This window comes from Lepidothrix coronata, unplaced genomic scaffold, assembly GCF_001604755.1.
Source record: "Lepidothrix coronata isolate B3197 unplaced genomic scaffold, Lepidothrix_coronata-1.0 Scaffold117, whole genome shotgun sequence".
NCBI classification, from domain to species: domain Eukaryota; kingdom Metazoa; phylum Chordata; class Aves; order Passeriformes; family Pipridae; genus Lepidothrix; species Lepidothrix coronata.
Genome location: NW_016690297.1, coordinates 303,690 through 329,799, shown reverse-complemented (window position 1 = coordinate 329,799; position 26,110 = coordinate 303,690). Strand labels below are relative to the sequence as shown.

At 42.0% G+C, this 26,110-nt stretch overlaps 3 protein-coding genes across 17 annotated transcripts in view; 2 read left to right on the top strand and 1 right to left on the bottom strand.

The window, feature by feature from the left end:
• MTSS1 (MTSS1, I-BAR domain containing) overlaps positions 1–4,416 on the top strand; it is a 125,321-nt gene extending 120,905 nt beyond the window's left edge. For 10 of the 12 annotated variants that reach the window (XM_017825220.1, XM_017825221.1, XM_017825229.1 and 7 more), the window contains 3 exons: positions 146–310; positions 649–811; positions 2,036–4,416. In XM_017825220.1, coding sequence (XP_017680709.1) covers positions 146–310; positions 649–811; positions 2,036–2,727 — 1,020 coding nt within the window. In that variant the 3' untranslated portion in view covers positions 2,728–4,416. The remainder of the gene's footprint in view (positions 1–145; positions 311–648; positions 812–2,035) is intronic. The other 2 variants (XM_017825227.1, XM_017825231.1) reach the window with 1 other exon arrangement.
• A 2,504-nt stretch (positions 4,417–6,920) lies between these two features.
• On the bottom strand, positions 6,921–10,582 carry NDUFB9 (NADH:ubiquinone oxidoreductase subunit B9). The gene is made up of 4 exons (XM_017825238.1): positions 10,440–10,582; positions 10,115–10,307; positions 8,166–8,279; positions 6,921–7,150 (listed from the first exon to the last, which is right to left on the bottom strand). The coding sequence occupies exons 1-4, from the start codon at positions 10,523–10,525 to the stop codon at positions 7,019–7,021; spliced, it is 525 nt and encodes a 174-aa protein (XP_017680727.1). The 5' UTR covers positions 10,526–10,582; the 3' UTR covers positions 6,921–7,018.
• Positions 10,568–25,842, top strand: TATDN1 (TatD DNase domain containing 1). Of its 4 annotated transcripts, none has more exons than XM_017825237.1 (12): positions 10,568–10,643; positions 11,915–11,980; positions 12,591–12,640; positions 14,405–14,468; positions 15,686–15,829; positions 15,927–15,969; positions 19,449–19,534; positions 19,639–19,679; positions 21,080–21,156; positions 21,836–21,906; positions 22,817–22,943; positions 25,584–25,842. In XM_017825237.1, the coding sequence occupies exons 1-12, from the start codon at positions 10,622–10,624 to the stop codon at positions 25,684–25,686; spliced, it is 894 nt and encodes a 297-aa protein (XP_017680726.1). In that variant the 5' UTR covers positions 10,568–10,621; the 3' UTR covers positions 25,687–25,842. The 4 variants fall into 4 exon arrangements, with proteins under 4 accessions (XP_017680726.1, XP_017680723.1, XP_017680724.1 ...); XM_017825234.1 differs by lacking the exon at positions 10,568–10,643 and adding an exon at positions 10,764–11,023; XM_017825235.1 differs by lacking the exons at positions 10,568–10,643; positions 11,915–11,980 and adding an exon at positions 12,003–12,135.
• Positions 25,843–26,110: the final 268 nt, after the last annotated feature.

Here is a 26,110-nt window from a genome sequence, read left to right as displayed (position 1 = left end):
TATTCCTCACCTGATTCAGAAAGGCATATGCAGTTTGGTACATAATCTGGTGCATTAAAATTGTCCTTTTGCGTAGTTTCACATGTAATTAAAGCACGATTACTGATGGAAGCTGTCACTAACAAGTGACTAACAATTTCCTTAGGACTGGGCCAAGCCAGGCCCGTACGATCAGCCGATGGTGAACACGTTGCAACGTCGCAAAGAGAAGCGCGAACCAGATGTCAATGGAGGAGCTCAGAGCGGGGCCCCTGTGACCCCTGAGGAGGCCCAGAGACCTCGGAGCATGACAGTCTCAGCTGCCACAAGGGTGAAGCTCTAATTTCAAATACAATGCTTGGTGCAAGGGAAGCGGATGTGCTGGCTCCTGCCAGTATTTCCGATGTGCTTTATGCTGGCACATGTTCACCCGGGAAGGGGTAGTGGTGGTGTGGTCCGTGGGAATCCTGTGGCCATGAGGGAATACACTGTTGGGTGTTAGCATTTGTAGGGCAGTGTCCTCCAAAGAGGCGTCTGTTTCCTAGCCCAAGTAAATGGTCGGGCACAATCTGTTGGGTTGAGATAGTGACAAGCTCTTCTGGGGAGGAAGGGCACCTAAACATGGGTGAAGGTGACAGGCGTAATGAGTCTCTTTCTGTGTGTAAGCAGCAGGGTGAGGAGATGGAGGCTTGCGAGGAGCTGGCGCTGGCTCTGTCGAGGGGACTGCAGCTGGACACCCAGAGGAGCAGTCGGGATTCCTTGCAGTGCTCCAGCGGCTACAGCACCCAAACAACAACTCCATGCTGTTCAGAGGACACGATCCCATCTCAAGGTACCCATCCAAGAGATATTCCTTTTTAGAGCATTCCCACCTGGCCATCATACACTCACCCCATGGTGCCAAGGGGCTCTATTTCAGCAGCTGTTACTGGCTTTGTCATCAGCTGGGGAGAAAGGCTGAACATTCTGCTGTGAAGTTTTTTCCAGCTTGAAATGCAGCCTGGATTTATTAACTACAAAAAATCTGGATTGCTTCATAGTGTACTGAACAATTGTATTTTCTTGTGCATTACTCAAATGAGTTTCAGGTTAAGGATGCCACCATTTTGAAGAAGGTCCTGAAATTAAATTTCATAGGTTGAGTGGAATGACACTGGTACTGCATCATACACTTCTTGTGGTAGAAGTGTCCTTTGTGAGCTATTGTCTCAGCAAATACACACTCAGGAGCTTTGCTTTCGTGTTCCATCTGCATTCTGAATCTGCTCTTGGTTTCTCTTTGTGACCTTTTATTTCCTGCCTAAACAGAAGTTTTGTAATTGGAAAAAGAATCCATTGGAGACCGTAATTTGGGTTTAGCTGGGAGGCTGCAGTAAGGTGTTGGGTTTTGTACCCTCTTTCAGAACCAGCAACAACCTGAGAGGGAAGGAGTTTGGTGTTTGCAGTTCAAACCTTCCTTGTTTGCTCAGCTGCAATGGTTGTGCTGTGCAGTCACAGGAGGCAGCAGGGCTTACGGAGGGCCAAGCTTGGCTCAGCACTTATGCGAAGAGGAAGGAACTTGATGCAATTATTAAAGCTGAGGCTGAGTTTTCAGAGCTGACAGCTGGGATTTACTTTGTAAAATAAGCAAATTTGCTGCTGAAATCACTGGTACACAGTCCCGTGAGCCCCACTTGCCTAATCAAAAGTACATTTTGTAAGTGGTGTATATGGCTTGTAGGATGCTGGTTTTGGTATGTTCATGTTGGCAACAAATACTGAGTCTTAGTTACTTAATTAGTTTGGAGAAGGGACTGAGTGTGTACAGTTCTCGTTCTCTTTCACAAGAGCCATGGGCACCCTGCAGCTGTAGGGTCATTTTGCTGTGGTGCTTTCAGTCACACGGTCTGTGGATCTTGGCCACAGGAACCTCAGGCTTTCTTCCTCCTAAAGGCGAAACCACTCTTAATGCTTATTGATCTCCAGGCTTTTTTGGTTATATATACACACTTTAGACTTACTGACGTGACTCAGCTCTCTGCTCCAGTGTGTTCCTAACTCTGTCTTTTGGCATCAGTTTCAGATTATGATTATTTCTCTGTGAGTGGTGACCAGGAGGCAGAACAACAAGAGTTTGACAAATCTTCCACCATCCCAAGAAACAGTGACATTAGCCAGTCCTATCGCAGAATGTTTCAAACCAAGCGTCCTGCTTCCACCGCAGGTCTGCCAACCACGCTGGGACCGGTCATCGTCACCCCCGGCGTCGCCACCATCCGACGGACCCCTTCCACCAAGCCTTCCGTCCGACGCGGCACCATCGGGGGAGGGCCCATTCCCATCAAGACGCCAGTGATTCCTGTCAAAACGCCAACTGTCCCCGACATCCCGGGCGGACTGCCTGGCGCCCTCGCTGGGACTGAAGAGTGTCCCGAGCAAAGTCCGGAGTCTCCGGCAGCAGGAGATGGTGGACAAGGTGTGACCAGCGTGCCCTCGTGGAGCGGACAAGCGTCTGTCAACCCTCCATCGTCCAGCCAGAAACTGAGCGTGGCCGAGGAGCAGAGGCAGGTGGTTCCTGAGAGCGAGGGGGAGGAAAGCGAGCGGGATGGGGTCGGCACCCTGGCGCCTGTGGGCCAGGCAGAGCTGGATCCCGGGGAGCTGAGTCCTGGGGACGCCCCGCAGGGTGGGGATATGCTGAACGCCATCCGGCGCGGTGTCAAACTGAAGAAGACAACCACGAATGATCGCTCAGCACCTCGTATTTCCTAGGAGTGAGGAAGCTGCCAGAGTACCAGACGCCGAGAAGGAACTGTGAGGAAACCAATTTGTCTCTACCCATTCCAATCTGTAATCAGTGATTTTTTTTAAGATACTCGGTAACAGACAGTCTGAAAGTACTCTAAAAGAGAAAACAAATGAAAGAGCATAGTAAGGCATAATCTTCACTGGTGTTTTAATTTGTAAATATCAATGATTTTGTTTTCTTGCATTTTTTTGATCTAAGTTACACTTTTAATTTTTTCTGAAGGTGCCAAATCCCATTTACCTTTTTTATAACTCTCTTTGTAAAGTTTTAAATCATAGGAGAAAAAAAAATGTTGAGTAGTTAACTTCAGCAAAGGGATTTAATGAAAATTTGGCTTTTTTGCAAGCTTTTGTAGAGCTCCTTGTAATAGTGAGGTTAAAAAAACAAAACAATGGGACTTCCTACAGTTTAAGTCAAGCTGTAAGGAACGAATCCTCATTTAAGTATTAAAAAAAAAAAAAAGTTTGACAAGGAAGAATAAAAATTGACAATGAAAGCAATATATAATGCAAGGAAGAAACCTGCAGTTGGTAGAGTTATTGGGGGGGTAGTGGGGGGAGGGAGATGCCATCAAAATAGCAGATGCTGTTGCACAAAAGTAGCCTAGTAGGATGGATTACTAGTAGCTTCATGGTAAATGCATCAGAATAAGCCATATTGGATTGCAGTGTTTTGTTTCTGTAGGGTGTTTTAAGACTGGGTTTTTCCACATTTCTTTTTTGACTGCACAGCAACAACTCTCAGTCACATGCATGCAGCCTTTACTGTGTAGGCTTGGTTCTTCCACCTTCACGTTTCATTCTGCTCATCCTTCTGCTGAATACAAACCAGGACAACAGGCTTAAGGCAGTTACAAATGTGAAAACATTTTTAAAATGCAAGCAGGGAGTTCTTAGATATTATCAAAATGCCTTTTTCTGACTGTGCCCAGCAGGCTGGGCACTTTGGAAAGCCCAACTATTTTGAGAAAACACTTAAAATTGACAGGTGTAACCAGCTTGTGATCTAATAAACAGCGAATGTTTCTTTCCAATACAGGGGCTTGTTTTTCTTAACTTCTTTTAAATGGCAGTTGATTGGCTTTTCTTAAATACCGAAAAGAAAGGGGCGAGGGGTGGGGGGTGGGGAGAGATACTGGTTTTTTGATAATACTGGGAGTCTGACCACTATATTCTCTTTTTTTGTACTTTAAGTCATGTTTTTTGGAATGCTATTGATAGAATCATTAAGAGTTGGATTTTTTCCTTAAAGTAAAAGCAAGTTATTGCTGCAATACCCGTCTCCTAAAGCCAGCAGAAATATGCAGACCCCTTGGCATGACACGTGTTCCCATCAGACAATCCAGAAGGATGCTGTCTGCCCACCCACAGCAGACCCACGTGTGGATGGACACCAGACTTGAGGATCCGGGATTGTTTAAAAATGCACCAAATAATACAAATAAGGGGCTGGTTTCCACCACATGCTCTGCAGATTTCTGTTGGCTCTAGATTTGCCTACATGACCTCTTATGCTTTACTACATAAATGCATTGGATGTGAAACTTCTAGTAACTGTGTAGTCACTGTGTTCTATATGACATTTTACACTGCTGTGCTTGCTAACCTTTTTTTTTTTTTGTTATGGCTTAAAAGCAAAAAGCAAAAAAAAAAGCATGATTCTTAGAAAATATTAAACCTTCCTTTCTTTGAAAAACAAGCTCCTTATAACAGAATATAATAAACAGTAGTGCCTGTGGTGTAGCCCACCAATCTTGATACAGTAGCTGATGCATTGTGCAAATGAGGCTTTGAGATGGTTTTTGCATAAACAAAAACTGCTAGGAGATAATCTCAATAGTTAAAAGTGTTATTTAAACCTTTGAAATAAATGGATGTAACTGTACCCAAGTACAGCTTTTCACTTGTTTAGTTCTTAAACGTTAGTATAATCAGTAAAATTTAATATAAAATGTTGCCAAATTCAATGTAGAAAGAATGTGACAAAACACTTTGGATAGTTCTATTGTTTGTGTTTTTGCATATTGTAAAAGCAGTGTCACAGCTAAAAAATAAAATGTTTCTAATGGTAAATTATTGTGGTTTAGTTGCTAGTTTGTACTGAGAGTTGACCTCTCCCTGTGCAGTTTTTTGTTCTAAACTGGTATAAATAATTGCTGTAAGTGTGTCTCCCTTCTACATTGTAATGATTGCTTAAGCCTACATTATAAATAAAGAACTGCTGAAAAACTTCTGTCTTAAAAGCTTTCTGCTTCCAGACCATTGGATATCGATGGTGCCCTTCCTCAGACTTCTCAGGTTCCATCTGCGTGTAATAGAAGCAACAGAGAATTAAAAAATAATTAAATAAAATTCCATGTAGCTGTGTTTTACTCCACTGGCAGGGTAGTAGCAGAACAGAAGTGCAGTGCTAACAGTGAAAATTCCAGTGAAATAGAAACTGATGACGTTTCTGTGCACCTCACTGTTCTTACCTGGCCAGGAAGCACAGATAACTCAGCATGTTTGTGCATCCACTTCAGTGATGGACCTCAGTTCCTTATGCCAGAGGAGGAAAATTGCTGCTGTCAGCACTGCCTGTGCTACAGCCAGAATTCATCAAACACACCACCAGCACCATCTCCCACAGGCCCCCAAGTGACTGAAGACAATTTTTAATTCACCTTTCCCAGCAACAAAGGCAGTGGGGAGGACGCTGCTCCTTCTTCCAGCTGCCACACAGTGGCCCGGTTTATTTCCTTGCCACTGTGATGGGTTCATTTTTGTCTAAAGGTTTCCATTTGTCACTGTGTTGGGTTTGCATGGCCAGGTTTTGGTAGCAGGGGTCTGCAGGGCTGGCTTCTCTGAGGAGCTGCCAGAAGCTTCCCCCATGTTCAACAGAGCCCATGCCAGCCAGATCCAGGACAGACCCACTGCTGGCCAAGGCCGAGCCCATCAGAGACAGTGGTAGTGTCTCCGGATAACAGATTTAAGAAGGAGAAAATGTTGCTGTGTCACTGCAACAGCAGTTGGAGGGTATGTGAGAGAAACAGCCCTGCAGACACTCAGGTCAGTGAGGAAGGAGACCAGGTGGCACAGTGGAGATTCCCCTGCAGCCCGTGGTGCAACCCATGGTGAGGCAGCTGTGCCCCTGCAGCCCATGGAGGTTCATGGTGGAGCAGAGATCCACCTGCAGCCCGTGCAGGAGCCCATGGTGGAGCAGGTGGATGCTCAAAGGAGGCTGTGTCAGATTAGGCAACTCAAATCTCCTCTCTTCTAGCCCTAAAAATGGGAAAACAGTTGAAGAGCCAGGTTTTCCTATGAGCTTTCACTCTGTGGCTGTATCCCATCTGTTCCCTCTCAAGGTGGTAAGTGAAAGTGTTACCAAAACTTCCTGTCTTGTATGGATGCTTTGGGAACGTGGCCAGAAGCAAACAGCTTTTTGTCCCTAGTTCACTGTCATGCAGGCCCGTGAATGAGCACACAAGAGCTATATTCCTCAGCAGCCCACATGTGTTAACTGGTACAGCTCAGTGTTTTTCTGGGATTTGGTTTATAGGGGAATCAGCTTGCTTCTGGTGCTCCACAGCACTGTTATCCATGCAGGAAAGCACAACATTGTAAGGAAGATTTATGTCTTGTGAGACTTGATACGCAAGTGAAAAATGCAGCAAAGCGCCTAAAGAGGTGGGGAGGGGCAAGATGTCTTTATCACAAATCCAGGTCAGAAATACCCTCATTTTGGGAGCACCCAAAGCAATTGCTGCTGTCACCATCCTGAAACTCCAGCTTTAACACCTTGCCTGTATTTACTATCACATTCCAAGTTATGGAGCTGATATGAACTATTATTAGTTTTCATTCACTCCCCCCAGGCCCTTCTCCCTCCCACCTTATCCACAGTGGGAGACAGCCTGTTAATCTAGTTATTCTCAGTTTAGCTGCTTATAATTTGATCAATTCCCCACTAAATCTGCCTCTCCCACCCCTTTAAGCTTGCGTTCCTTCTCTGGGAACATGAGTTTAGCGTGGCCAGTTTTTTTCAGTCTTAGCTGAGTTTTCTAACTCTGAAAGCTGCAAGAGAACTTGCTCTGGTGTCAGTGCCCCGCTAGGATTTCTCCACAGGCTGGCAGTGAAGTGTGAGTGTGCTAGGGAAGAGCAGTGTACAGGAAAAACGCTTTCTCTGTTACTTTTATTTGGCTTTATTCTGTGTTACTTAGAGAAGCACATGGTCACTGACATGTGAACTGTTTACAGCAGACAGACCCCCGTGCCTTTACATGGGTATTTCCCGGGGCCGGGTGACGTACTGCCACCACAGCGGGGGCAGGTGCCCTTCCTTCCGAGCTGGAGGCAAAGCTTCAGTTTTTGGACCATCCGCTGGGGTTTCTTCCTCCAGCTGCTTAATCTGTAAGAAAAGAGAGGAAATTGCTGTAGCACATTAACACACATTCCCATAACGTGGCTCTCAGTGCCCAGGCAGTGAGCAAAACCAGCTCCCCATTTCTGCAGGGAAGAACCAGAGGTAAAGCCTCTGGCTGACAGAGAGGGTTCAGGTTTCCTGACATTCACTTCCACTCAGTAATCACTGCAGGCTCATATTACCTAATTAAGGAGGAATTTCTAGGAGAAAAAAGTGATTTACAAGAGAAATTTTACTTAGAAGGTCACTATTTCCATGTAACTCATGTCTACCATTGCTACACTAAACAGGCTGAATTATCCTGCTGCTTTGGAAGCTGCCAGATAATTACAAGTCCAGAACAACTTCCCCAGCAGTCCATAGAACACCTGTGTTCTTGCACGCCACCAACAGCCCCTCACATGTTTTCAGCACGTTTCTTGAAGCAGCGCAAGTGCTGGCTGCCCCTGTGTTAATTCTAGAGTGCCACACTCCATAAAATCCAACTGTTTCTCTACAACTGAATCAAAGAACTGTTCTAAGAACATCAACTTTTCCCAACTGGCCAGAAATTAGTCTCGATTCCCAATCGATGATCGCTGTGGCAGGTCACATTCCAATGTGCAAACAAAGTGTCAGAGCTCCACAGCAGCAGAAGAAGAATTCTCTGGTCATTAATCTTCTCACATCCCACTTTGGAGTTTGGTTGGTTGGTTTTGGGGTTTTTGTTTTTGTTTGTTTTGTTTTGTTTTCGTTTTCCACAAAACTGCTATAATAGCCCTCACTAACTGAAACACAGCTGCAGGTTCAGCTTTAGCTTTGAATTTCCCTCACAGCCATTCAGAAGCTCTGAGATCTCTCTGTAGCTATTTTAGGTCAAGTCAGTGCTTCACACTGATGGGTTCCAGTACAGCAGAGCCTAACTGAGACTGCAGTAGGCATTCAATAATTTTTCCAAGAACACATACACAAAATACTTGTGTGCTAAAGAGACTTTACTTTGCATAGAGCAAGCACTGACCTCTTTTTCCCAGCTCTCCCGCCGCAGCTTCTTCCATTGCTCTCGTTTGGCAAAGTAATCAGGATACATTGCCTTCTCAGAAGGATGCCAGAAATCCAAGCACCATTCAGGAATCTGTTAAAGAAAAATATAATTTTATATATATGAAATCACATCTAGTACACACATACAGAAAAAGGAAATGCAATCACTGAAGCCAGTATTACTTCCTGGGTTTTTATGCATTGTGAAGTACTACATAAAAACACCATTTAAGAGCTGCCTGACTACTACAAGTCCCAAGGCACATGGCAGAGGTCAGGACTCACAGGAAGACATCACAGCATCCCAAAACAAATCCCAGGTCATCTCAGTTTACTCTGAAGTTCTCAAAATAATTCCTTCTGGTGGAAGAGAAGATCAGATTTCTTCCCTTACTTCTCCTAAGGGCAGAAGAGATCCTTCTCTCCAACTACTGATTTATTTTACTTGACAAAGACAGAACATTACAGTTCAACAACTTCTAGGAAACGAGCAGTTTTATTAGGCCTTCAAAATCTTGATAATGGTCTGACCGCGAAGATATTCACACAATGAAAACAAAAAAGCAAAATTCAAAATTCAGCAGCAGGATATCACTAAATGTTTACATTTTAAAGACAAGAACATTGATTAAGAGAAAACAACCCCAAAATACCACCAAAGACCAAGTTCTTAAAAAAAAATAAATTTAGAAGTTGCTCCAGTACCATCATTTATTCAGTGATATTTAGACTTTCAGTTTCCTGCTGTAATTCTCATCACTGAGTAAACCTTTGAGTGAACAGGAATAGCAGAGCTGCTATTGTAAAAAAATATCCACATACACCAAACTACAATTAAAACCAACCATCAAAGAGCCCAAGATCTAAAAATTACATTTTGTAGCAGCACCCACGATGGACAGTCACTGATATATCAGATATAACCATCCTTGTGATGCTATTTTGTTAACAGACAACTTTAGCTCAGCAAACAGGGCAAAGAAAAGAGAGCATAATCCAGTTTTTATTTCTGTATGAAGACTAATCTTGACCATTTATTGCTCAACAGGCCTTTTTCTGACCAGATTCTCTCTCACTATTACCTCTACTACTGCTAAGGCCCTTGACCTTGGCATAAGCTTAAGTCCTTCTCTTCCCTTTTCACTCAGACATTCCTTCTACTGCCTCTCATAAATCTACATCCTATTTTTCCCTTCATGTGGCTTCTTATGCATAAAGATTTGATCAGATCCAGTCTTGCACCAGCACTTTTTTCCAATTCAGGTTAGTATTAACTTCTTGTAAAGCATTAAAAAGCTGATGCCAAGAAAGCAAAAGTTCCGTGTTTTTCTATGAAACCTGTGTCTTTGCTCCTAAACAGAACAATCGAGATGGTCAAAGCCTGTAGAAGTGCTTTAAAACTAAATATAAGGTTTCTATTTTCAGGCACAGCTCCTGTCACACAGTTGCGCACAAACACTGCAGCATATCAGGGGAAATTATTAACTTGTACCGTTACTGAAAACGCTAGAAGAATGATGGGACCGAGTGAAGGGAAGTCCCCCCCCAGCCAAGGTGACACCTGAGCAGACCAGAGAGAAACCAAAGCAGTTCTCAGATGGCAGCACAGCCTCCTCCGCGTTGTTCCCTCCCACAGCTCAACTCCAGCCCTTTCCCTGTGCCCGCCTGACCCGCCGCGGGGCAGATTCCACCGGGCAAAACGGCAGATTTTTATCCCCAAAAAAACCCTCAACCCAACCCAAACCAGCACACAACCAGCTGTGTTCGGACAGATCAGCAAACTCCACCTTCAAGGATCAGAAAAGCAGGACAGCCCCTCCCACACAAGCAGCTGAGCCAAGCTGCGGCCCTATGGCTGCTCACGTTATATTCGCTAAAAGAAGAGCAAAGAAAGTGCAACAATTCACACATTCCAAGCCACCTTACCTTGTAGCACTCGTATCTCTCGTAGGAAGTGCCCCCGGGGGAGTCGGGGAAGATGTAGGGCTGGGGGTGCTGGTTGGCCCAGAACTCCTCCTCGCCCGCCCTCAGCAGCTGGGTGGCTTTTACCATGTCCTTCACATCCTTGTTCTTATCGAAGCGCTCCCTCAGGAGGCAGGCGAAGTAGCGGTACTTGTCCCTGCGGACAGAGGTCAAGCACAGTGAGGAGGAAAACACCCCCCCACACCCGGGCCCAGCCAAGCGCGGAGCTGAGCGGCCCCGCTCGGCGGGCGGGCGGATGGACCTCGCTCCCCGCGCCCCTCACCCTCACCGGTAGATGCACCAGGACTCGAGGTGCCGCAGGGATTTCTTGTACAGCCGCAGCACCTTCTGCTGGTGCGTCAGGTACGCGGCCATGGCGGCCCCTCAGCACCGCCTTCCCCTCCGCGCGGGGGCTGCCGGGAGGGCGGTGCGGCCCCGCCCGCGCTGCTGCCGGAGCCGCCCGGAGCCGCCATGAGCCGCGCCAAGTTCATCGGTGAGGGGGCGGCGGGACGGGCGGGGGGTCCCTGTCCCCGTGTCCGCGGCCCAGGACCCCCCCGCTCCTCGCCTGCTGCCAGGCTGAGGCGGCCGCCGCCGCCCCGCTCCGTGAGAGGCCGCGCGTAGCGGGAGGGTGCTCAGGATGCGCAGTGCCAGGGCTTGTCCCAGCCCCGCATCCAGGGTTTGTCCCCTCCCGCCCCAGCCCCTCATCCAGGGCTTGTCCCGGTCCTTCATCCAGGGCTTCTCCCAGCCCCTCATCCAGGGTTCGTCACCTCCCGTCCCAGCCCTTCATCCAGGGCTTGTCACCTCCTGCGGTCCCTCTAGGCGTCCCGGGCCGGGATGCGGCGGCCTTGGAGCCCCCCGGAAGCGTTTGGGAAGGTTTGTGCTGTGTCTGGGCACTGGGGCTGCTGTTCCTCTGTTCTCCCTGAATTTGAGGGGGTTCGGCCGCCCCTCGTCGCCTGTCCCGCTTTGGCGCATTAGTCTTGGTTGTTTCGGATTGTATGGAACTGGCTTGGATGAAAATGTTAACATTCTTAGGAAATTCGACAGGAAACATGTACATAACTTGCTTGGTTCATACTGAAATTCTGTATATGGCTGAACAGCCTAATATTTCCTTGGAAAATTTCCCTTCTCGCTAGAATCCCGGCTGGGAATGTGGGCTCTGGCAGCTGCAGGAGTGGCTGTTCCTGGAGCCGGTGCTTTAGTCCTTGGCTGCGAGGCTGCAACACAGAGAAAGCCGTGGGAGCTGAGTAAGGAGGGCTGGGCTGGGGCAGCTCCAGCAGTACCTGCATTGCAGGTGTCCTGTCGGTATCCTGTCAGTGCTGCCGGGAGGGACGGCCCTGGGATGGCAGCAGGAGAGAGAACAGGCAGCTGTTAGGAGGCATTCTGCAGCTCCTGCTCTCACCCATGTGAAGGTTGTATGGGAGATGCTGCATTTTCCCTTCCTTCTTACTGCTTGTTTGCATAAATTTGTATTTTCAGATTTATTTGCAATGAGCAGTATACGTGTGTTTGCTTTGGTGGTTATGTGCCTAATACACCCACAGAAGTCTAGAGTTGCACAGAGGCCAAAATATAATTTTTCTGTCACTTCTCGTAAGGAGTAAGTTCTCAAATTATGCAAGTAAACTTCAGCTTTATGCGACCTGTCAGTGTGCTGGTCAGGGGCCATCGAGATAGTTTCTGTTGTCTTCCCTAGTTGACTAATGCTCAGAGTAAAATGTAGAGCCACTAAAACTTCTAATTTCTGTCTTTGTTTTTCCATAGATATTGGTATTAACCTCACAGATCCTATGTTCAGAGGAATCTACAGAGGAACACAAAAACATCAAGGTCAATGTTTTCTTTGTATCTGCTGAAAGACAGGAATCTTCTTGCTAAAATAGAAACCTCTTATGTGTCAGAACGTGAGATTAGAGTTTCTTTTTGCTCCTCAAGAACTGGATGCTTATTTACTAAAGCTTGAAGAAGAAAGTGTGACAAAACAGGTTAGATGTCCTAAGCAAAATACACTCTCTTAATTGCTGTTAAGCTGTCATGCAGGTAACTCTGCTTCTGGAGCAAAATGGACAATTGCTGATCTATTTATGTTAGGATTGCATGGAAAAACTGATGTGGGAATTATGAACAATAGCCTATCAAAGTATTGCATTGCTGAATCGGAGTTACTAATCATAATGTGGGGGTTTTCTGCTCTCATGGCCTTTAGATATAGATGTAAAAACTGAGAGTCTCCTAAAGTATGTGGAAAAATTTCCGTTGACTTCTTGGATTTAAATTGGATCTCCAGTTACTGTGTTTTGTTAATAGTCTTCTAAAGATTAATCTAATGTGTTTTAAAGATTTAATGATAGGAATTCTGACTGCATGAAAGTTGAAAAGTAGTTAAATTATGTTGTAAAACCTTAAGTTCAACTTACATAATTTTTATGAATTGTTGCAGATGACCTTCTGGATGTGATAGAGAGAGCAGTCAAAGTTGGCATTAAAAAGGTAATTTCTTATAATAAAATTGCATTAATATTTTAAACTGTTTTCTAATATTTGGTTTTTTGGTGCTCTCCTACTAAAACAAATGTTCCTGGGATTTGCAATGGAAAATGCAACAACTTCCTTCAGTAGCACAAAACAGAAGTGTTCTGTGCAGAGCGTTGTCTTTGCACAGATCATTAGATGACTATTTAATGATGGTGATGTGTATGTAGAATTTATTTTGTACAGTTTCAACAGAAAGGTGTTCACTTCTGAGCTACTGCAATCGGTTTTCCATGTTAGTTGTATTATGGGCAACCATTCCTTTCTTCTGGTATCTTATGTGACTCTTAGAGAGTAAGTTGCATGAGGAGTGGCTGAGGGAGCTGGGGGTGTTTAGCCTGGAGAAAAGGAGGCCTGGGGGGAACCTTATCACAACTACCTGAAAGGAGGTTGTAAACAGCCTCTTCTCTCAGGCAACTGGTGACAGGACAAGATGAAATGGCTTCAGGCTGTGCCAGGGGAAGTTCAGGTTGGACATCAGGAAGAATTTTTTCATGGAAAGGTTTGTTAAACATTGTAATGGGGAAGTAGTGGAGTCACCATGCCTGAAGGTATTCAAGAAAGGACTGGATGTGGCACTTAGTGCTGTGGTTTAGTTGACACCGTGGTGATTGGATAAAAGTTGGACTCGATGATCTTGGAGGTCTTTTCCAACCTTAATTATTCTGTGATTCTTAATCAACAGTTACTGCTGCAGATCAAAACTCACAAACTCTTCTGATTGAGATCCTTCAGATATTTCTGTTTGTAAATGAAATTGGTAACTGCAGAAGAGCTGGCAGTGCCCATAAACTCTTAAGAGTTGAGTTCCCTGTCCTTAGCTGTTTTCAGGCCTCCTACTGCTCTTACAGTGTCAGAAGCCTGTTCCATCACAGATTGTTCCTACTTGCCTAGAAGCTTGATGTGTTTATTGGAAAATATTTTTATTTTTCCATATAGCTGCTGATTTATGGTAAATTTTTTGTGAAGTTTTGCCCTGTGTTGTATCTAACTGATTCATTTTCAGCTTAACATTTCTCTGGTGATACTGTTGGGATGTGTCCATCAGTCGTGGAGCATCCTGCAGGAATGTCTGACCTGGTGCTCACTGAGGCTGGTGTACAGCATGTGTACGGATAATAGTTGTCCAAAAGCAACGTACTCATAATTTCTTAGGACCTAGGGTGAGATATTCTGTAAGTGGTGGTTCAAAAAAGCACTGTGAGCAACAATTCTGGTGTGATAACTTTGAGCTTAAGGTAAAAATAAAAGATCAGAGCCAGAAATTCTTAAAATTGTAATCCCAACTCTGATACAGACTTGTTTTTTGGTTTAATTACTTACTTACTCATGTCTTGTTCTGGGTGTTTGAGAGTCTTTATTTTCCCCACCTGTAAGACAGAATGTTTCTGAGTATCATTTCTTGAATGCAAATATAGTTTTTTGAGTCTAATGAAGGTAGCATTGCTGCAGATATAAGTATTTTGTTTGTTTAATGGTTTAAAATCTCAGCATAGAAGATACTTGATTTAGAAAGAAAAATCAGATTTTTATACCAAGTGTATTTACTAGCTCCTGAGGGCCATTGAGGTTTGTAGCTGATTTACAAAATCTTGTTATATATATTAGTAATTGTCTTCTGATGTTCTCTGTCAAGATTCTTCATGTATCTGAGTGTTTTCTTAAACATTCTGTTTGATGTTCAAAGAACATACACACTGACGGTACTTTTCTTCTTTCAAGTTTTTGATTACAGGTGGAAGTCTAGAAGATAGTAAAGATGCATTGCAGCTGGCACAGACAAATGGTATTTTCACATTAAACTTGTGTTGTCAGTCAAAAATATAACCTTCTCTTCTCTCAGAATTAAGAGTTCAAAAGGATCTGTCCCAGAGGTGTTTACAGAATCTCAGATTAAAAGGAGAAATTAAATTTCAGATGGGATGAATGCATTGTATATGTGTTTCTGTGTGTTCCTCTGTAGATCCCTGATATTGGAAGGAATAATTCTTTTCTGCAATTTCTATTTCTAGATAAAAATAGAAATTATAAGAAATTCCTGGAATAAAAGAATTGATATAAGTCTCTATTCTAGAAATAAGCTAGAATGCTTATATGGTGTGAAATACTTGGGTTTTGTTGTCTTTTTGTTTGTTTTTTACTTCCCAATCTGTCATGATCAGCTTGATCAAGAGAGGTATCTTTCTTTTTATGGTTCTCCTTTCTTGCTGTGGAAGGGAATATGTCTCTTCTTTTTCTTGAGGCAAATTTCATTCCACTTATGACTTAAATATGTGTTTGAACTAATGCACATGTTAAAGTACTGTTTACTAACAGAAGCATAAAATAATTTTGGTTTGAATGAACCTCAGATGGTAATCTGGTCCAACCCAGTCTCCCTCCCCACTTCCATCAAAGCAGGACTGGCTTTAATATTAGGGCAAGTTGCTCAGGGCCTTACCTGGTTTTAACTTTCCCTCATGCTTTTCTATTATCCATAAAGGCACTTAGCAGAAATGTTAGTTTTGGCAGGGTAGTCTAGATTAGATACTTGGGAAATCAGGCAGATGTGACTTGGGAAATTCTGTAGCAGTTTATGTAGGGGCACATGAGGGAAATTGCACGCTCTCTGCAGATCTTAGAGCTTGGATAACCAGATGCACGTTGAATGAGATGTGTTTCTAAATGATCTCAAGAGGTCTCTTCCAGCCTCAACAATTGTATGATTTATTGAGGGCTGCTCCACCACAGCAGTCCAGCTTTAAATTGCAGTTCTGAAGTACACTAAGCAATGTATACTAAAAAGACACACACATCCCCCCACTGGAGACAGTGTCTGACATTTTTAAAGCAGAAAATATCTGTCTCATAAAATTATTATCAAGATAAAGATGTTCAAAGGGAGTTTTCTGTTAAAACTGTGAGCAATAAAGCACCCCTCCAGATGCAGATATTGTCTATACTTTAGATAAATTTTCTTTTTTTTTTTTTTTCTTAAAACCTCCTGATATTCTCTTGCCTTAGACATGTTTTACAGTACAGTTGGCTGTCATCCTACCCGCTGTGGAGAATTTGAGCAGAGTAGCCCCGAACAGTATTTATCTGAATTAAAAAATCTGATTGAAAAGAATAAGACAAAGGTAGTAGCAGTTGGAGAATGTGGCTTAGGTAAGTGTTCTCTTAGTACTTCAATATTTGTTTTTCTAGACATATTCTAAAAAAATCCTGAAATACTAAATGGATGTTTTGTTCTTTCTATTCATAGATTTCGATAGGTTAGAATTTTGCCCAAAGGACATCCAACTCAAGTAAGAAACTTTTGACGATTATGAATCGACTTGTAGCAACTTACAGGAGTGTTTTCTATCTTGTGTTCTACCATATAACATTGTGTCAGGTACAGACCCTACAATTTGCAGGATTTGGCCCAGGGTTTTTTTGGCAGAAATGGAATTTTAAAGAATTATGCCTACATTCAAGTAGTGCTATGCCCTAGATTTTGCTACGTGCCTGGTCTTGACTTAGCATGTCTTTTTCTGTAAAATTGAGCAGAAATTGTGAATTTCCGGGTGTGGCAGATGTCCATTCTCGAAGAGACTTGTGGGAAAAATAACAAATGTAGCATGTGAAAGAATCAGGTTGTTGAATGAAAGGCATGGGGAAGGGAACAGAACTGTCAGAAAAGATAAGTCAGCAGTGGGGAAAAATGAGCTTTTGGTAAGGGAGGTGTTAGCTGGGAGCAGGTAAGTGAGAGATGATCATAAAGGTAATCTCAGGAGGTGGAGAGATCTGTGCATTGAAGTAACACATGTGGCGTAGATACTTACTGGAAAGAAAAAGGCCCCTAAAATCAGCCTGCATTCTGGTATGCAGAACTTCTGTCTACATTCTTGTATCTGGAACTTCTGTCTACACAGGGATCTCCTTGAAAGATACAGGTGATAAATTCAGATAATCACCTGTAATTATTATTGTTGTAATTATTGTAATTATTATTGTAAATTCAAATAATCAATAAGTTATTAATGAATTGCACTTGCACGTTACTGTTCTGAGTAAATGAGTCACTGGGGGGCAGTGGCTGGTTGTGTTTTCTTCTAATTGCTACATGTTAGCAGGAGGTGGAGTTAATTTCTTCATAATGCTACAGCTGAAATACTCAGCAAAGGGAACAGGACTTTTTTTCCTGGTAAAATTCAGCATACGTGAAGTTCAGCAAAGCACACCTTGGAGCATAACCTGTTTCTTTTCTCTGACGAACACTGATGGAGTATCAGATTTTAAGATGCTTACTGACTTGATGTTATTGGGAGAAAAAATAAAAGTATCAATAGACTGCAGCTGAAGACCAGTAGTGACTTCTAATTGGGTACACTGAAAGTGAGCTTTGAGGAAAGAGGTGACAGGCTTGATAAGTGAACTAAACAAAGGGGGGTGAAATGCGAAATGCATGGAGGCAGTTCACTGCATTTCAGCTGCTCCGGAGTTCAGGTGTAGCAGTCACAAGGACAGCTGGCAAGCAGCTGCAGAGATCCCCCACAGAAAAGCAATATGGTAGTTTCCCAGGGGGTAATATCGGAGCATGCCCTCTGTTTTGATACTTAATAATTATTTTTCTAATTGGTTATGCTGCATTTTCTTTTGGATAATTTTCACCTGTAAAAAATGAACATTATTTTCAATCCTTTTTCTTGGATTTAAAAGCTAGTAAAGGTGATAATCTAATAAAGATGAAAATCCTTTGTTGTAGCATTCCTAAGAATTTTTATTCTCAGAATTTTTCTCTATTCTCAAAACTTTTCCAGAAGCAACATAGAATCAGCATATGTTCAGTGACAGTCTATTTGCCCAAGAGAAAAGGTTGTTCCTTAAGCACTGGAACTAGTCAGGTTTAGTTTCCTACTGAATTATTTTGTTATCATTCTGTTCACTTTATCTGGTTTCTTCATGTTTTTCTAGGGTTTATGTTTTTTAAATTTTTATTTTATTATTATTTTTTTGTCTTCAGTAACTTCACCTCCCCTTTCTCTTTGATAGGCCAAGGAGCAACATATGTTGGGCTTCAATGTTGCTAGGAATGGAAGAAGCTTGAGTTTTCTTTTCATTTGTAGGGACACTAAACTTTGTACTTTCAAGGCCACTACCCTTCTCAAAATTAGATTGAAATTGGCCAGTTAGGTTACTTAGGGTGCTTATTTGCAGCTCAGTTTCTAAAACCTCATTCCCATATGAAACAAGTATTCTGGTAAAAAAAAAAAAAAAAACAACACACCAGAAATCAGGCAATTGTAGCTCTTTAACCACAAGAGCAATCATGAGTTGCAATTAATTTATATTTAGTCAAACAGGCTAAACTAAGCATGGTGTCTAGACAAAGATTGAAAGTAGGTTTAATTCTCATTTTCATGCCAGTTTTCAGCTGATTTCTGTTTCACCTGTTTTATTTCAAAGATTTGCATTGATTAACAAGGAAGGTAACTTTGATCTGAGAAATATCAACCTGTAATATACAAAAAATAGTGAAAATGGCATGAAATGAAATGACCAGTTGCACATTTTTTTTGTTTGTTTGGGGTTTCTTTAGGAAAATGGTAAATCAAACTAATGGTTTGCTGCCACTTTCTCCTGATTGATATGTGACTCATACACAGCAGTATGTGGTCACTGAAGTTTGCCTTTGAAATGTGGCTGATAACTGAAAATGGGAATTCCCCAGTGCCCTGAACTGTTTTTAGCAGCAACACCTGAAGAAATCCAGTATGTGCACAGAGCCCCAGCCTGCTGGGACGGGCAGTGTTATTCTCCTCCCTCATCCAAATAACATCCTCTTTCCAATTACATGTGGATACTGAGTCACCTGGGCACTGTTGGCCTTGTGCCAGGCCTAAGTTCCTCTACTGTGTTTCCTGAGCACTGGTGATTTGCATGCCTGGTGGCAGCAGAGATGTTCAGTGGTAATGCTCACAGAGCAGAACTAGCTGCAAATGACAAGCACAGGTTAGTTCAGTGCTAATTAGTTTCCTTTGGAAACTGCATTGGGGAAGTTAGCTACCTGGTTACCTTCCCCCTGCCCATGTTTTAGTGTGTCTTGGTAGGATGGGGCCTTGCTGTTCCCACTCCTTCAAAGGCAACTCTAAGAGTAGAAGGTAAGAGAGGGATAAAAAGGAGTGAAAAGGAAAAGATGCAGGCACACAAAGGAGAGGATGGAAAACAGGTGAAGATAATAGGTAGAATGGGGCAGAAGTGTGATGTCTAATATTGGTATTTGTTCCACCCCAAGAGAGAAAAGACTGCCCTCCCTGGATTGTCACTTCCAGGTCAGCAGCTGTGGTGCAGCTTTGGCCATTTGAGTCTTTAGAAATAGTGATCCATCACTGCTTTTTTAAGTCCTTCTTGAAATAGCGGTCTCTGTGTCATCAACACTCTCCCATTCCTGACATTTCAAAACTTTGTGGAAAGAACAGTCAGTTTCTCACTAAAAATAAATAAATAAACCCGAACTCCAGCTCCCACATTACACAAGAGCACATGCTCAGCATATGCATACATTGTGGCTCCTGCAGTACTGATGCTCTTGGCCACTAACCTGTCTTCCAGCACACACCACTGCTACAGCAATATACCACGGGAAAGAGTTTCTTTTAAATCCTTGGCAGGTAGGAGCTTTTGAATGGCAAATCCATTAATTCTGTGTTTAGTTCTGGAGGACAGAAGCTGGAAAAAACTTTTACTGACTTAATTTGCTCTTACGCAGAGTTTCTGTTTAAAGGTGATTTTTGTTTTACAGGTATTTTGAGAAACAGTTTGACTTGTCAGAACAGATGCAACTGCCCATGTTTCTCCACTGTAGAAACTCACATTCTGAATTTTTAGGTGGGTTTTGTTTGAGAATTTCATATTCAGAGCAGATTCTGAATATGAAAATGTTTCACCTTTGTCTGTTATAAAGCTGTCTTACATTTTTATTTATTTCATAGAGATAATGAGAAGAAACCGAGATAGATTTGTAGGAGGGGTGGTAAGTATGGACTTCAGTGTAGCATTCATTTTTACAAGCATGTGTGTGAATATTGTTGCCTAGTATGCAATTTCTTGTTTGTCATGGAATCTGTGTGGGCTTCTTGTTACATGAATGAAGTTATTATTAATCAGTAAGTTTTCCAGTCCCTTCTAGTATTTTTATTTCCATTGCTTATTCGACAGAATTTTTTGCAAGGTAAGAAGATAGGCTGAGAAAAGCTCTGCAGCTGACGTGAGCAGTTTTTCTTGGCCTGTCAGAAGGACAGTTTAAGCACCTGATAATTGACATTGGCCTTTTCCCAATTCGTCAGTGTCTGTAACTGCAATGCATTCAGACCACAGATAATTTAGATGCATGTTCCCAGTGGAGGCCATAACCTCAAACATTTGCTTCTGACGTTAGATATCACTTTTAAGTTAGATCCAGATGTAACTTTTGATTACTTTATGTCTTTAGATATTCAGATCATGTTTTTTAATTCAAAACAAGAATTTTAATTCAATAACAGGAAAAGCTTTGGGTGAAATGGTTAAGGAAGTCCAGCAATGCTCTTTCAGGTTTCCATTATGGCTGGGTTTTCCAAAAGTAATAAAAGCTTGAATTATTCTATCCTAATATCAGACCACACCTCCTACAAGGATATCTCAGTCCCCAGGTTTGCCCTTTTTTACCACAAAACCCTTCCCCAAGCTCAGTACTTTGCATGTTCCACTCTTACATAATGCTGTAAAGTCTCTCCTTCCTTCCTTCCTTTCTTTTTTCTGCACAGCCTGTAACGAGGGGAGAAGTGAGCAGGAATCCTCTGCAACTGCCTGTCCCCCTCAGAGCATGGGGAAGCAGAGCAAACAGGCTCTTTACTGAGGCTGAGAAGCTGCAGTTCCCAGATGCATTAAACTGTGACCCTCCACTTGCCTCTCCAGGCCCTGGAATGACCAAACAGACTGTCTCTCTAGTTCCAGTGGACTAAATCTGTGGAGAACAAACTGCTGCTCTTATGGTGTCCCTGACAGTGCCCTGTAGGGAATAGTGAGGAAAGAGTGTGAAAATTAATCATGCACAGGATTATTTCCTGAGTATGATCTCCTAGCTATCAGCTACAGGAAGTTCCTGCGCCAAAAGAATATCTCTGGATAGGCCTTTTCTGCCCATATTTATCACTAATAAAGCATGTAACCACTTTCAGTACAGTATTCAGGTGACTTCAGCCTGAACTTTGCCCAAATTCAGAATCAACTGAGCCATGTCCCATCTTTATGTTTGTACTGGTGTGTAGTGCATACTGTTAAAGGTAGTTGATGCACATAAAAACTAATACATACTTTTAAATTATTGGAGTTTTAATAAAAGCACATTTATATTTGTATGTATCTGTGCATCTATATTTATATATGTTCTAGGTACATTCTTTTGATGGCACAAAGGAACAAGCAGCAGCTCTAATAGATTTGGATCTTTATATTGGAATAAATGGCTGGTAAGTTCTTTATAAGAAATACAACTGTTCAAAAATGGCAGCTATAGTGAACTCATTGCTTTCTTTTAAACAATGAGGTCAAGCTTTCAAAGCTCACTAAACTCTTAATCATCTGACAGATTTAGAATTACTCTCATTAGCCTGTTAGCCATAAAAAGTTCTAACCTTGCAGCTCAGTGAGCTAATCTAGTGTTAGGTCCAGTCTTCTGTCCCTCAAGTCAATCCTTGTTTGTAAATAAATACAGTTGTTGAACGTGGAAGGAGTCCTGGGGAGTCTTTAAAAAATAGCCTGATTTTAAGCTGCCATGTCAAACTCAGGAGAAATGCAAATGTAACCTGAGCACTGCATCTCCTGGTTATGCAGCCAGAATTCTCAGCAGTCACCTGGCCCAGCGCCAGCCAGCACCACTTTGTGAGGCGCAGGGGCTGTCACCAGGCCAGGAAGGGCACCCAGGCAGGGATTCAGCAGCTTACTGGGGTGAGATGGCTTCTCCCAGTAACTCAAAAATTGCTGTTTTCTGCAAGTTTGAATTTACAGGCAGCATTGTTAAGAAACGAAGCAAACCTTACTCGTTAACAAAATTATTTCTGAAGCTGCCTTTGCTCCAAAACATTTCAACAGGCAAAGTAATTACTTTTATACACGTTTTATATTTTCTTTAACCTCTTTATTTTCTAGTTCACTGAAAACAGAAGCCAACTTGGAAACGCTGAAATCGATTCCTAGTGAGCGATTAATGATAGAGACTGGTAAGATTTTGTTTCTTGTTCAGTTTGTGACTTCATCACTATTGGGCAGTGAAATATGCTGGTATAGCAATGATAAAGGAGAATCGAGACCTAAGGAGTTCAGAGTAGGAAAAGGACTGGCTGTTTCTCCACTTGGGAAAGCAGTTTACAGGCTCCAGAAATATTCCTTTTCAGCCTTCTGCTGGAAGGAATAAGCTGCTGTGTCAGTTCCTGACATTGCAGAGGAAGATGAAAAGGACAAATTGACAAACCCAGATTTTTAAATGTACCAGAATCCTGCTTGAATATCTTTTAAAATGTAGCTTGCTGGAGATGTGCCAAGCACAGGGAAATGGCTATGAGCTTGCCACTGGCAGCAGTAACAGCATTTGGAAACAACTGTTCTTTAAATGGAATAGGTGGAAGAATGATTGAATTCCCCTTTCAGCCCCCTGAGCTGTCATTTTAATGGACTGACTAGGGGTGCCATGTTTTCTTTTTTCATGTTTATTTCAGTTATCAATAACTGGCTGTTACAGAATTTATTTTAATTTCTAAATCTGAGAAAGGAAAACCACAAACTGCCTAAATCCTTAAGTTGATTTACACATGAAGCACAGACCTGTTATACAGGAAGTTTCTGTGGAATGCAGGCAGTGTATCTGGCTATCTCTATCATGTCAAGGGAAATTAGTGTTATGTACTGTGTACTATTGCTGATTTTTTTCAAATGTAAAATCCTGAAGGTAATGGTATAAAAATGCAAGGACTGTAAAGATGTTAAATTGTCCAAATCTCTTAAATTTCATTTTGAATTGGAAGTCACTGCTAGAAGAAGATTGCAAGAAATTTTGTCTGTAGAAGTAGTTGATTAAACTATCTCATGCTATTCTCAAACAATTGCATACTCCTTTTTTTCATATGAAACTAGATGCGCCTTGGTGTGGAGTGAAAAATACTCATGCTGGATCAAAATACATTAAAACTACATTTCCAACAAAAAAGAAATGGGAAAAAGGGCACTGCTTGAAGGACAGAAATGAACCCTGCCACATAATGTAAGTGTACTACTGTACTATTATTTAAAATACCTCAAATCTCACATGAAAAAAAATATAAAAGAATCAGTTCACTAGTAATGTAGTAAATAGAAATTCATTGCAAATGTACTAAAACTTGTGCAAAGTTTCGCTTTATATGCTGTGGAAAAAATTACAAAGTCCTAATTTTCTCACTTGAGCAATTTTGGATGTAAAAAGCTCTCTGAAAGTGAAACCAGTACTGTTTTTATCCTTTCACTTGATACAGTGGAGAAGAGGTTAAACCCTGTAAAATAACCTGACTTGAATATTCATTTCATTCAGTTGTTCAGGTAATTTTTGAAACTGATCCAGCCCTGAGGATCAGGGAACAGTCCCCCAGAGGGGACAGTGCTGAGGCACCAGCAGTGCCTGTGCCACTGCTCCTGTCCCAGGGCCTGTGGCACCAACTGCCACAACATACATTTGGTCAGGGCTGTTTCTTCCTTCTGCTGCTGTGCCCCAGTTTAGATATGACTGACAGCAGCCAACATACAGAGTAGTGAAAGAAAACTCCAGGGGCTTATGGACAAAGTTGAAAAGTACAGAAACACCTCCTTTCTGGTTCCCCACAGAGGTGTGAAAAGCAGGAAAATGTATTGTTTTAGTGAAAATGTTTAGTTATCTGCTTTAAATAGCACTGATAGATGAAATGCGTGAGTTTTCAGAATTCCCTATTTCAGACTAACTTTTGAAATACTGCACAGGGTAGTACTAAGGATCAGCAAGGTCTCTAAAGTTTGAGAACTGAAGGGAATTCTGCTTTTGGAGAGACATGAAGAAACTTAGAAAACCACTGATGATGCTAAAAGCATAGTTTAAGCTTACATAGTGGCAGCTCCTAGTGTTCAGATACATTTTGTCCAATTAGGTCAATTGTAATACTCTTTGAAATTGCTTTTATCCACCTTTTACATGTGAAGAGCACATGTTAGCATGGAAGGGCTATTTTAAGACTTTCTAGGGTCAGTCTATGATTTTGGAGTGGGAGAAGAGATTAACTGAAAACAGTTTTCTGATCACAAGCAGAGGGCCTCTACTGTTACTATTTCAGCAAGCCTGTGTGTTAACAACACCCCCACATCTTTGTCTGCTGCCTTAGTTGTAGCTTACAGGATTATTTCAGAAACCCTAGCATTGGAAATGCACAGAATCTGTCCTAGATGGGTACAAAAATGCTTTTGCTTTCCTTTATAAAACAAATTCTTGTTTGTTTGAACCTTACTTCAAAATTACCATCTCTTTAACATTTATTATAAGCCGTACTAATTGTAAATTAGTAACTTGAGAATCTGTTAAACCTTAAGAAAAATGAAGAGTGATAACAGAATTGATATCTTGTGACTTCTGAAGTAGCAAAATCTGGTGTGAAAGTTACTCAGGCCACAAAGTGTATTTAATGTTTAGGGCATATATACTATAATACAGCTCAACTGGCAGGAGGAATGTTCCACTTGTCTTTTACTGGTGCTGGACACCTTTCAATTTTGATGGCGATATTTCTGCTTCATATATATACATATATATTTAGAACTGCACTACTCCCCTTGGAAGCTATTTTTTAAAACATTTTAGCCACAAGAACCTTTTTTCTCCTTCAGCAGTTTCACATACACAGTGTTACAGTAACACATGGCATTCTACTGCATCCAAGTGAGAAGAGATATGTAAACCCTACCAGGAGTATTCCAGGGTGAAATTCTTTGGTATTTGTTACTTATTTCTGTGTAGGCCTGATCTCACCCCATTTCATTTGTAACAGCCCCTTAAATCAAGAAGCCATTTTGCTAATTCTGAATCTGCATTCCAGCAATTATTAAGAGAAACTTTTTCTCCTCTCTCTTCCTTACTAAACAGAAGTTTAGCTATTGTGTCAGTTTAGAGGCAAGATCCAAAACCCACCAAACCCTACCAAGCTTCAAATTCTTGCTCTTCACTGTGAAGTTCCATTCTACTGCTAGAAAAATTAAAGTATGACATATCTTAGGAAGTGTAGAGAATATTCCTTTTTTTAAGAAAGATTGATACACAATCAAGAAAATAAGTGCAGAGAAGAGCTTGTGGCTTGGTTAACTATCTTTTGCCTCCTTTTCCTGGCTTGTATCAAGACCATGCTCATTTAGTGTTTATGGCAAATATCTGACCACATTAATCACAATTAAGCTAGAGAACAGGGAAGTAGGAGCAAGTTACTTTGGCAGCTGTGTTGAGATAAGGCTGTATCTGGAATTTAAGCTTTGCCATAGACCAGTCTATTCATAGTGCAGCTTTAGCCTTGAAAGGCTAATGAGTTTTAGTCTGAAAAATAAAGACCATTGATAAAGACACCCACAAAATGACACTTTCTTCGAAACAGAAAGCTGTTTAATTACCTCCAAACAAGAGTCAAAAGAGCAAAGATGAATCTGTACCAGTGAGCAACCAGTGTTCAGTGTAAAGGAAATGGCAGTTAGTGACTTAAAAGTGAAGCTATTTGCATATCTGAGCACCCTGCCCTACTGCTCTCAGCATAGGTTTTTATTCCAGGTTAATCTTGGTGACTTGTACACACACATGCAGCAGTCTGAAGTACATTCAGTACTGGGTTTCAGTCTTCTAATATCAATCTTTCTTTTTTAGACAAATACTGGAAATCATGGCGGCAGTAAGAGAAGATGACCCGCTTGAGTTGGCCAACACTCTATATAACAACACTATTAAAGTCTTCTTTCCAAATATATAAGGTTGTTTTTCTTACATTTATTCAGCATAACTTCAGTAAATATATTGCAAAAACTTAAAAATCATCATACCTGCAAATCCTCATCAATGGAAGCCAATATGTAGTGGGTTTTGGTTTTTTTTATGGTACAAGATTAAAGCTGCTTTTGAAAAGGTGGTCTGCATCTGTGCAGTTTCTCAGCCCTGTTCCCCTTTCGTCAAGATTCAGGATCAAGTTCAAGGCCAGCCCAAGCCTGCAATTCCTGTTAACATCTGGATGCATCACAGGATGAGCACCAGCCTGCTACGTTGGTGCGTTGAGCACTTCAAGCTACTGCTGCAGTTCAGAGGGGTCGAACACATCCATGCCATGTGCTTTGCTGCTTCCCCAGAAAGCTCAGCAGGGTTGCCTTTTGTTCCATATATGCAAATGCTGTAACATTAAG

Bases quoted from the DNA above. Each gene is read 5' to 3' on its own strand.
- NDUFB9 (XM_017825238.1), bottom strand. From the start codon at position 10,525: ATGGCCGCGTACCTGACGCACCAGCAGAAGGTGCTGCGGCTGTACAAG. The intron at 10,308-10,439 runs GTGAGGGTGAGG...CTCTGTCCGCAG, and splicing joins GAGTCCTGGTGCATCTACCG to GGACAAGTACCGCTACTTCG. The intron at 7,151-8,165 runs GTCAGTGCTTGC...CTTTTCTTACAG, and splicing joins GGGAGAGCTGGGAAAAAGAG to ATTAAGCAGCTGGAGGAAGA.
- TATDN1 (XM_017825237.1), top strand. From the start codon at position 10,622: ATGAGCCGCGCCAAGTTCATCG. The intron at 15,970-19,448 runs GTAAGAAACTTT...TTTGTTTTACAG, and splicing joins CCAAAGGACATCCAACTCAA to GTATTTTGAGAAACAGTTTG. The intron at 21,907-22,816 runs GTAAGATTTTGT...ATATGAAACTAG, and splicing joins GCGATTAATGATAGAGACTG to ATGCGCCTTGGTGTGGAGTG.